At 36.1% G+C, this 12,196-nt stretch overlaps 1 protein-coding gene across 1 annotated transcript in view; it reads left to right on the plus strand.

Annotated features, from left to right (window-relative positions):
- Positions 1-11,203, plus strand: part of stumps (DBB domain-containing protein stumps) — a 31,550-nt gene extending 20,347 nt beyond the window's left edge. Inside the window, 6 exon segments of the mRNA XM_017627980.1 lie at positions 4,420-4,588; positions 7,645-7,862; positions 8,273-8,620; positions 8,747-8,836; positions 8,839-9,452; positions 9,454-11,203. Coding sequence (XP_017483469.1) covers positions 4,420-4,588; positions 7,645-7,862; positions 8,273-8,620; positions 8,747-8,836; positions 8,839-9,452; positions 9,454-11,157 — 3,143 coding nt within the window. The 3' untranslated portion in view covers positions 11,158-11,203.
- The last annotated feature ends 993 nt before the right edge of the window (positions 11,204-12,196 follow it).

The raw sequence follows: 12,196 nt of genomic DNA on the forward strand, positions 1-12,196 counted from the left end.
CATACATACACAAATATATGTATGTATGTACATATGTAATAATGTTGGGCGCTTAAAAAGTGTTTATTTAATTTCATTTAAATGCCCAAAACGTGTCTGAATTTATAGTTTGTGGTGCGTGATTTTTTATTTTTATTTTTATTTTTTTTGAATATCTGCTGCTAAAATAAACAACTGCATGTGTAATATGCAATTCAGTTAAACAAAAGGATTTTCCATTTGTTATTAAAAGTGCTTAGTGCATTATTTATTATGAGCAGAGTTAAATTCATAAAAACTCAAATGCGCCCAAAATTATGCTTGAACATAGCTTTGGGTCTTAATTTTATTAATGTGATTTGTGAAAAATGAACTGGGTTTTTTCTGTGGCTGCAATGGCTGAACGAAATCCTACATGTTTAACATCGACCGCAAAAAAGTGTAAAGGTAAATTTGCATATCAAATTATAATTGTTTATTTTTTTAATAGCACTTCTAGTGTTAATACTTTCAAATTAATTATTAAATCAAGTGAGAAGATAAACCATAGTTTACCGCCTATAGTTTTTCCATGAGGTAAATTAGTGTAAGTATCTAAGTTATTTTTTAAATATGTTGGCTAAAATAAAAAAAATAATTTAATTCGTTAAAAGCAAAAACTCATGATTTTCGCCGGTTGGATAGGCATAAAACCTGCTGTAGAAAACCATTTTCGCATCAGCTTGCGGGTAACATGAATAACTCAAAACTGTGGATAAATATTTAATAGACAATTTATTAAAATGTATTTTGCATGGGAGTCTAAGCAGCTTTCTCTCGAAATTTTCTTGAAACACATTTAAGGGCTGAAATAAATTTATATTGTCAGTTAGTTCTAAAATTTTTATGGATGAACACCTAAAATGAATCTAGGTAAATTGGATAAAAGGTAAATATCAAAACAAAAAAAATATATAAAATATCCGGAAATATATTCGGATATATCATGCTTTTCAGACGTTCAAAGTCCTCTAGTCGTTCAAAGCTATAAGCCTTCTAAGTGAGCTGCGAAGGCTCCAACGCCTGAAAATCTTCCAGTGTGAAGTTGTCTGACCTAAATTTCACCGCGTTGTATATGGTCCAGCTTATACAACCAGAACCGGACAACTTTGGAACTTTTTTGTGAGGCCTCAAAATTTACTTTTGTCAAGTTATGGTCAAAGTATCGACCAATGAAGATCAATAAGTGGTCCAATTTTACCTCAAAAAAAGCTTGCTAGAATTCCCGCACTACTCCTAAGGCAAACATCAATGGCGTACATAGCATTTTCATGCGAAGGGGACCAAGAGGATTGATTAAGAATATTTCAATATCAGTGATATTTGCTTTGTGCGTCTCCATGCATATAAAATCTATAGAAGCTAGCTTTAAAAGCTTCTTCGCTGTATATTGTTTTATCGTGACTGATATAAAACAATTATGACCAAAACATCAACCGCAGTCGAAGCTTTTTAAAGCTTTCAATAGTTTTCATAGAGACCAGTCCCGACCATAACATATTCCACTGGGGAGCTTTCTAAAGCGTTCGGTAGTTTTCATAGAGACCAGTCCTTACCAAAACATATCCATCAGAAAGAGCTTTTTAAAGCATGCTATATTTTTGTGTGCACGCGCGCAGTGAAAAAACCTGTCCCCCCCTTCATTGGCTAAAATGCCGTAAAAAATAAAAAAAAAATAGATTATTTTGAGCTGGCCGCTTAAGAACATGTTTAAAGCTTTCCATATTCTTTTCTATTGACGACCACAGAACGAAATCTTTTTCTTTTCAAAATAGGAGAGAGACACAAGGGTACAGACTCCAGTTTTGAGCATTTCTAAAATTTCTGAGTTTAAGGATTAAAACGTGTTTTCTTTACATTTTATTTGTCAAAAAATTTATCTTTATTACTGGTCTGACCAAAACCATAGTTTTCTGCCATGAAAAGCTTTTCATAAAAGAACGCTGAACGCTCAGAGGCAGCTTCAAATTGGAGAAAAAGCTGGAGGAAGCTTAGGGCAATTTGCAAGCTCAATTTTATTTTATTTTTTAACTTTTTATCATGTGTCGAACTTTTTTTCAAATAGATACTATTTTTGTGTTTGAATCGAAATGAGTTAGTATTATGTTACTTTATTCAAATAACAGAAAAAATTAGCTTTTTTATTTATCTTCTTTTGACTCCGCAGTTGACTCCAAAAATGCTTTCACTCCCTAGGATTTTTTTCCCCTAAAAAATATATCCCAATATTTTGCATTTGCAATTAAAAAATATTTAGAGGTCGCTCAAAGCGCTTGCAGTATTCCATGTGTTAAATATGGGAGCAACTTTTCGTAGAAATGGTATAAAATTGTTGAAAATGAATATTATTCTGGTTTCTTCAGGGGACTTCCAGTAATAATACACAATTATTTCATCGATTCGCCAACAGTTAGCGAGTGGCGAAACGAGCAAACTCAATGAGGTACAACCCAACTGGCTATCGTCTAGCCGTGCTAGCTAACTTTGTTGTTGCTTTCACATGCAAAATTCTTCTTTAAGCGACGGGAACTCAAACATATCGAGCAGAGATGTGGAGAATCGATGACGGCTAGTACTAGGGGCTGAGAGCATTAAAATTCTGGCATTACTTATTTAGGACCACCCTAATGTACATACATATATATGTACATAAATACATGCACATTAAGTATAGTTTTCAGTTTTGAACTTCTAAAGCAGGACCTCTCTTAAATCATCAGACGAAGAAAAAATACTTTTCAACTTCATGCCACGCTGCATTGCAAATTCCAATGTTTTACAAATTTCGTTTTAAATTATTTAATGCAAGATTAATATACATATGTACATATGTACGTATGCATAAATATTATTCAAAACTGTCCACAATTCTACCAACTAATCCTTTCAATTCCCCTACTTAACATAAAAAGCAACAGCATAACATTTTTATGACACCAACACATAAAAAAAGGCGCATAAAAATAGCAAATCCGAATGACGCGTTCCCATAGAATGCCTTTGTATTTACAGTTGAGTATAAGTAGATATTTTAGTTGTGTGCCACAGAGACAACAGGCGAAAAATTCTTTTGGGGACAACCCCATACAATCCACAGGCAGCGCAGACACGTCTCAAAAATTATGACGCCACAACGACACGCCATGACAGAACAGTGGGTAGAAGAGGTTTTTTTTTTTTACTTACACGGGTGCATGCATACTCATAGCAGACTGCAAGAGGAAAGAGGTGTAACAGAGACATTGGGCGCTGCCTGTAAGGCAGAGAGACGCAATGAAATAAACAAAACAAAAGCACGAAAATTTTAAAATAAACGTGGCGTTGTAAGCAACTAAAAATGCAAGTGTGCCAACAACAAAAGTAATTAATAACAGCAACAATGCGCTGAGAGCACCTACAATTTGTTGCTAGGAGTTGGCTTTTTTTAAACGTTTCTGCACAACTAAAACAAACCAATTTTTTGTGCTATGCATTTGGTTTCGAAAAAAATAATCCTTTTGCTTAAGCATGCATGCATATATAAATGTATGTATGTGTGTTTGTGTGTGTAACTTTGGTACGTATGTATGCGTGTTGCAATAGCTAATAAATTGTCTCCCTAATCTCCATTATCGCCGTGTGGCCTAACATGCAACGAATTCCATGAGAACTCGGTCAACAGGAAGTTAAGATCTTAGGTCCAAACACTGTAGTGCCGTTACAATAAATTTTCTTCCGCATCCAACTAAAAAAAACAAACACATTATTGCAGGTTTTGACAGCCAATTGACAACTGCAAACGCACGTCAATGCACACACGCACTATCTTTAGCGTCGTTATCTGCCCCAGCAACTGTACGCGCTGCTTTCAACGTCTTTTACACAAATTGTCAAACAAATTCATGACGTATTTGTTATGTTGCCGCTGTCACTCAACCAGCAAACAAATGCACATAAAACACAAAATAGCACAAAAAGAGTGCAGAAGTCCAAATGGTCGACCGATTTCTTACACCAAATGCCTGCCTATAAATCGCCAATAATAAATCCTAAGTAAACACACACATAAATTAACACTCTGCAGTTGCTTGTGGGTGTGTGTGTGCGTGTGTGTGTACGTGTGGGTGATTTATCAGCATGCACTCTAGGAGTTCCAAAATCACTTGTGCAACAAGCGCATACTTTTCGAACTTTAAATTACTATAAGTATTTACATACATACACATTGGTCACCCATATATTTTACCTTACGATATATGTCGGTATGTACATATGTACCTGTGTGCATATAGTATACATGCAAACATAAATATGTATATATGTAGATATTTTATTTGTATATTGTAAATTATATTTATTTTTACATGCATTGTACATTTGCCTCTATTAACTGCTCCTTTCCATTTCCATTTCACTTTGCAGATAACTGCGGCACAGTAAGCAACTCATCATCGAACACTTCGGGTCCCTACAATATGGACGACATACTCATTATCACAGCAAAGCATAGCGAGCGCGCCATATTACGCGCCAACTTCTTGAAGAATCACTTTGATAAGATCACAAAACAGCGTGGGCGTAAACCGTTCAAGTAAGTTGGAAGTTTACTGAAAAAATCAGAGACCGCAGCGGTTATAAATTTTATTTAAAACTTACATTTAATTATTATTTGCTGAGTTTTATTTTATGTTCGAAAAATAATCGTTATTTTTGGTTTTAGTTTTATTTTTTTACGCAGAAAATAAAACTATTTTTTTGCTAAGAAAGTAAAATTATGTATTTATGCAGCTTCTGGTGTTTTTCCTGAAGATCGGAGATGAACTAAAAAAATCGTCCAACAAATATCATTAAGGTTAATAAGGACTAATGCTAGGTCTACGACTAAAATCATAGACAGACGGTAACGTTGAACCGGATTAACGGCACAGTTGATCTGATCGAAATTTTGCCCTGACAGAAGTTGAACAAGACTACGAATAAGACAACGAAGATGTATAAGGAAAGGCATACGAATACGAAACCAAATGCGAATACGAATGGGAATACAAATACAATTACGATTACCATTACCGTTAGCATTACCTTTCCCATTAATATCCTGCTACATTAAACGAGCAATTCTTGTACATAAATACCTTTATATATCCATAAGGTTCTCGGAAACGGCTCTAACTAGTTTGATGAAATTTTTGTATACAGATAATGTTTTGCATTTTAAGCTTATCTAAATAGGTATGATTTCCGAGAGGATTCGTATAAGGTTGCACCAACTATTCAAAATTAGTTAAAACATCATAACATGGGTATCAAATGGAAGGTGTATTAAAAAATCCTCCATTCAGAGATATTTGTAAGAGGGTTGCCACCTATTTTGAATCGCATATTTCGCAATATTATCCTTTAGATTATTAGTGTTAGGTTGCCACCTATTTTCGATTGCACACCCATTTATCTAAAACATCGCAATATGGATATCAAATTAAAGGTATTGGTGAGGACTTTGGTCAAAAAATATTTTTGATCAGGGTTACCACACTTCTATGTATGTAATACAAATTTTCATTTTGTAAATTTTAATCAGCACTTTTTTTTTGTATGTATACACAGTAGCTACATATACGCTCAAGATATGTACTATTCATTCCAGCGTATTTCTAAATAAGGTTTCCATTAAATTTAAATTTTCTTAAATTTATTTCCAATATATTTTTCTAAAGCTATCCCAATGAACAGTGTCTGATTAAAAAGCATATTCATTCCGAGCAAAGCTTCCATTTTCAGTTTGTTAAATTGGTTCACGAGATATTTATAAGTGACTAAGTGGAACCACCTTTTGTTTTAAGCTGAAGAACGGCAATTGAAAATATCTCGAAAACGTATCCATAGAACAAAATATTAACTCGGTTTTTGGAATCAGCGGACGATTCTACATACAAATTGGATAGTGGCGTCTGGAGAACAAAAACTAAATTAAAATTTGTGATCCAGTATTATTTTTCAAGCCAAAAATAAAACTAAAAAAAATAAGGATTATTTTTCAAATAAAAATCAAACTCCAAAAATAACGACTTTTTTTAAATGCAATAAATTAACTCAAAAAATAATTATTAAACTTGATTTTTTAACAGCCTTATTGCCTATCTCGAACGATAGATCGAACGAACGATTCGTCTGCAGACGATATCGTCTCTGCATGATATTTTGTAATTCTATCCTTCATCTTCGTATTTTCTTACGACAGTTACGTTGCAGTCGTCTCAATTTTAAACTGGGTCGAATTTAGGGATTTTAAATTTTTTCGCTTTTTACGATCCCCGGATTTTCGGGATGTCATTATCACAATTCCAGGATCCCGTGATTAGACCCTTAAATTGAAAAAATTGCTTCTATCTCTTCTACCATAAAATAAATAAATGGGTTTGAAACCTACTTTTTATTTAAAGTGGCGTTTTTATTTTCCTCTCTGACGTCAGGATTTATTTTAAAGGACTTTGTAATTTGAAAAATTATTTAAAACAGTCAATGCAATGTAGAATAAAAATATGGGTACCGAATAGAAGAGAAAATCTCTTTAAAATTCAAAAAAAATCCAAATTTTTAAGATTCACACGGACGAATAGATAATTTTTTAAGCTGATAAAGTTAGAAGATCGAAATTCGAGGATTTTATAGAGTTTATATAAGTCCTTAACATATAATTTTTTCAAAAACAAATATGTATTGCGAAATTTCAAGGATAAAATTTTAAAAGGACATTTTCAATATTTACCAGCCATTATTCACCAAGAAATTTAATCTGCTTAAATTCTTCGGAATTTCCTCTTTAATTTGATACCCATACTTCTTTTCTAAGCAAATTTCACTGATTTTTTAAATCAGTATAGAATTACACACGTCAGAGTGAAAATATAAAAAGGCAATCTTGCTATATTTGGACCATGGCTTCGCGAATATCTTGATTTTTGGGTATAAAATTTATTATCGCACGGGTTTATATGTATATAGAGCTAGACATTTATAAAAAAGTATTAATTATCAAATAAAAAAAAAGAAATATAGCCAATACTGGTCAAGAAAAGGGGTTTCTATTATTGCCATCAGTGCAAATTACAAATCCCGAAAATTCAGGGATTATTTGCCAAGAATACCGGGATTTTCGTAACCTAAATAAAATACATTCCTAGTAGAATTACATACATACATAACTTGGCTAGCTTTTAAAGCATTTTAATTGTAATTAGCTGTAGTGTCGCCAGTTGATTTCGACTTACTTACACAGTACCAACAACACACGAACGAAACTTCTGGCAGACGGAACGAACATTCGTTTCGTAACAGATTATAAGGCGGTTAATAAAACAAAAATTAGTTCTACTTTAATATAGAAAGGCCCTATGTCACATCGTCGCTGAAATGCACAAAAAACCATAACTAACCAAAAATTTGTATTGCATAAAAGATTTGAGGACTTAAAATTCGATGAAATGTATCATAATCAATCCAAAAGTGGATTTCGGATTTTTAGTTAGTTACTTTTTTTATTTCAGCGATGATGTGAGATAGGACTTTTCTATAATAACGTAACGATACGTAGTATGATGCTGAATTTTAAAAAATAATATGCATTTTTCTCATTATTTGTTATAGTTTTTTGCATATCAAAATCGAAGATGGTCCTTTCAGCGAGGAGATCGCAAACAAGTACCAAAATACAGCTTTGCAAATTGTCATACTTTGTCCGGCGCTATTGGCACTTTCGCACTCATTTTTACTCTCACAGTTGACGGCCATTGTACGCGTGGAGAAAGTGCTGGGTATTCTACTGGATATTACCGAGGAAAAGGTCAAGGAGATACAAAAAACAGGTACGACTTATTCCTTTGCGGAGTGTGATTATGTAACATTGTAAATATATTTTGAGTAACTGCGAAGCGCACACACTTGCAAGAGCGCGAGCCTGCTGCTTCGAGTCGGCCATTAAAATTTGAGCCGCTGAGCTAACGTGCGATAAATAAATATAGTTAATGATTTTTTGTCCACAAAATTATCGGTGATGTGCAGAGTATACTAATTACCTGAGACAAATTTTTCTTTAGATGGACCGAGCTATATAATATATGCTTTCCTATGTGCAATAGTTTTCTTAGGCTTGGTTTCGGACTAGCAAAAAATCTTATTCCTAAACGAGAGTTCAACATTTCTAATGGCATTTATTCAAGAATATTATGTATAAAAATGCATCTCAAATTATTCTCCTCTTTCAATCTACTTTTAGCGTTACCAAGCTATTACAAATGGCGTCGCTGTACCATACGCGACAACGATCAAGCACAGATTAGCAATATACTCGGCATAGCCACAGATATTTTGGGACGTGCACTATGCCAACGACCGCCGTGTCATGATCACAGCGGTATTTCGCGTAGTTTCTCTAGCTGCTCGGAGGGTTTTACCATACTGCCGAAGAAAGTGAAGATCGGGCAAAATAAAGTTGTTGCCATGCTAGCGGAACCACTGGAAAAGGACGATACAATCAAGATAATGGTAGAGAAATCTGGGGAGCTAATTGAAATAAGAAATTTCAAGTGTCGCAATCCATTCACTGTGCAGTTCTCCATACCAGGTGGGTGAAAAATTAACTAATTAATAAATAGAAATAATGTATTTTTTCTATTAAAATCTCTTTGTAAAACGTTATATTAAATTGCCGTATGTGTTTTTTTTTTTATTTCTTGTTCACTCCCCCCAGAGTCCTGCATGGAAATCTCCACCATGGTTGAAATACGCATCGAAAAGAACGAAAAGAGTCTTGGTGCGCGCCCCATCAAATGTGAAAGCCGATGCGCGAACTCGAGCAATTGTTACGTACTGAAGACTCACCCATTGAATTTATGTGCCACTCGTTGGGTATTGGACCAGCTGAACGCGATGCGCTCGATTTGCATTTATTGCAGTGCTTCCAGAAAAATATGCCGCCCAATTTTCATTTACTCAACGGTCCCTATGAGAAGCAGCACCACTTCTTAACTATACGCGAATCGAGTCCCGAGGAATATCCCACTCTATTGCATTTCGCCGCGCGTTGGGGTCTCAACCGTTTGTGCATTCAGCTCATGGAGTGTCCTGGCGGCGATACGGCATGCGGTATACGCAATTGCATTGGTAAAACACCAGCCGAATTGGCTGAACAGGAGGGCCATCACAAGCTGGCGACGAATATAGTTAGCTTCTCTGAGTTCCATGAGCTAACAACAATGTATCACTACTTTAAGGGTATTAGTAGCACCAGCGTAAATAACAATATAAATCAGTTAAATGGTAAAGTCGGCAACAACAATCACAATCTCAACCAGCAGAGTAACTGCAAGGTCGTTATTGAGGCGGTCAAATCAACGCCAGCGTCTCCGAAAGTGAAGCAACCCAAACCTCAAAAACCGATACCAACGGAGCCAAAGGAAGCCCTAATCTGCAGAGTACATGGAAATGTCAAGCGGTTCGGAACGTGAAAACACACCAGACACCAAACCGAAAACAGAGACGTTAGCTGTATCGAACTTGAATTACATTAGCGTCGAAACGGAGGACGAAAACTTGCAAGGCTCTTCTGCAGATGTTTGTAAGAATTTCGAGAAGGTCGTAACCACACCGGAAATGACTACGAATGAGCTGCGCATCAGCGAGCCACCATATTACCAATCGAAGGAGCAAAACAAGTCTGTTGATGTCACCGATTCGCCGTACCAGACAGACAAGTTTAGTCATGAATGCTCGCAATTGTTGGAGAACTGCAGCGGCACTACCGCAGGTAATGATTATGTGCTGCAACCATCCAATATACCAATTCCCCAAAAACTGGTTGCTACTCAAATGCCCACAGTGGCCAACAGCACAGAGGCTGATGATGGCAACTATCTCTTTCAACCCTCTAATCGACCAGTTGAAGACGAATTGCTGCCACAGAACCGACTCAGCTTGAGTCGTTCGTTGAGCTCATCCTCGCGTCCCGGACCAAACCCCACATACGGCACCTTGAAACGTACGGCTTCGGACGCATCGAACGTAACAACGCGTTCCAATGCCGATGATGAGCTTGCAGAGATAATGCATGACTTCAAGAACAATGTACTCAGCATACGCGATGTGGAGATGCTGGTTGAGAAATGGAAGCATCGCAACGATGTGCAGCAAAGCTTTCGTGAAAAACAGGAACAAATAGATCAGCTGCGTAAGGAATACGAGCGCATACAGGAAAATCTGCGTTCGCAGTTAAAGCGCGAAACACCATTCGAGAAAATCAAAAAGCTTTTTTCACGCCACAAATCCACAACACATCTGCCGGATAAAAGCTCTTGCGCCGACAGCGCGCTCGATGAAACTAAGTCATCCATCACAACAAGTTCAAGCTTCAAGTCTTCACAGCGTCCCATTAGCTCGCTCAGCTTGCAGAGTGTAGCGTCCTCCTCGTCATCGGGCCGCCTCAGCACTGGCAGCAATTGCAGCGGCACCTCGCTAGGCGACTCAGGCACACACTCCGATCACGAAGAGCGGCGCTTCGGCTGTCGACTTGGTTCGCCCGCTGCGCTAATGGAAAACTATCTCGTACCGCCACCACCACGTCCGGTGCTAACACCTAACTCAACACCGGGCGAGGAGCGTCAACAACTGGTATTTCCCTCACCGAAGTCATCACATCAAAGGCTAAACATACCCACCAGTCCTACCGGAAGCGAACATTACCAGATGTTTCCGTCAAACATACCCGTATATACCAGCCAAAATCTATCAACTTCACAGCCCAATAATTACCTAAACACAATAATGGAAGCGAAGGAACATGATGGAGCTGGCAGCGCTACCAGCAACAACAGCAACGGTCATCAATACCAAAATGGCGTTACATTGCAACCGATCAAAATCAATGAACGCCCAAATATTATCTATGGCAAGCTAACGAAAGCTTCGCCCACTTGCAGCTCCTTCAAGCCCAAGCAGGTGGCAGTGCCACAGGTTGGTAGCATTGAAGTACAGGCAGAGGTTTATCAAAATATTGGACCTAATTTGGAGCCTACCAAAGAGTGTGAGACGGCAAAGGGGGAGACAAAAGAGTGTGTAGCAGGCGAAGCAGCTGCAACGGAGGCGCCCAACTACATGAACTGCTGAGCGATGGGAATAGAGAAGAAGGATGGTTGAAAGAACGATGAATGAGTTGTTTGAGGTTATCTCGTATTTCAGCTCCTCATTTCTGCCATTTCTATATTCTAATTTAATTATGAAAACATAGTGCTGAGGATAAATTTTTAGTACGAAATAGAACATACTTAGTTATAAAAAATAGACATTATAAACAGACATGAGATTGTTGAAAACTCTAGTGTAGTTAAGTTTTAATTGTACCTTTATAAGAATAGATTTTATACATATATAAGAACACTGTATGTATTTAAAAAATATAACATGAGTATGAACTAGTTAAAGACGATTGAATTATTTTAAGAGGTATGTATAATCAGCATACACCATTCTTAGTCCATGTAAAGTCCCCCTAATGATCAGACTTAGCAAAGTCGATTTGTGCTAAGTATCCGAAAAGAAACTGGTAAAAGCACTCCACACTTAATCGAAACAATTTTTATTGCAGCTCTCCAAGGGTTAGGATAGTAATTTCGAAGAGTCAACCAAAAAACTAGACTAAGAGAAATATACAGTGGCGGAAAAATAAATAGTTACGCGACATTTTCGGTATTTTACCTTTGTTTATTTAATTTTTATTATTATTATAAAATTATGGCTGGTTATCTATTAAAAATCATGGACGTCCGAGTTGCAAGCTTTTTACAAAAATTAAAAAATTTGAAAAAAAATTCATCAAAACTCCACGCTTTTAATTAAATTTCTTAGCAACATTTTGAGTATGTAATTTTTAGCCCATTCAATTTTAGTACAATAAAGTGCAAGTTTAAAGTAACTAGGACTTACAATGGATTTTGAGCAAATTTTTTATTGTTAAGGTGTTGCTCATTGTTGCTCCATATAAAAAAAAATACATATTTTTTAGGGAAACAGCCTAACAACACAATTAAAAAAATTGTAGCCAATTGAAACTTAAACTTTATTACGCTATAAAACGGCATACAAAACATTTTTTCTAAAAATTATATTAAAATTTTGAAATTTTTTTTGCAATTTTGTTGAATATGTC

The sequence above is a fragment of the Rhagoletis zephyria genome, unplaced genomic scaffold (genome assembly GCF_001687245.7).
Source record: "Rhagoletis zephyria isolate East Lansing unplaced genomic scaffold, Rhagoletis_zephyria_1.1 Rzeph_scaffold_05618, whole genome shotgun sequence".
NCBI lineage: Eukaryota > Metazoa > Arthropoda > Insecta > Diptera > Tephritidae > Rhagoletis > Rhagoletis zephyria.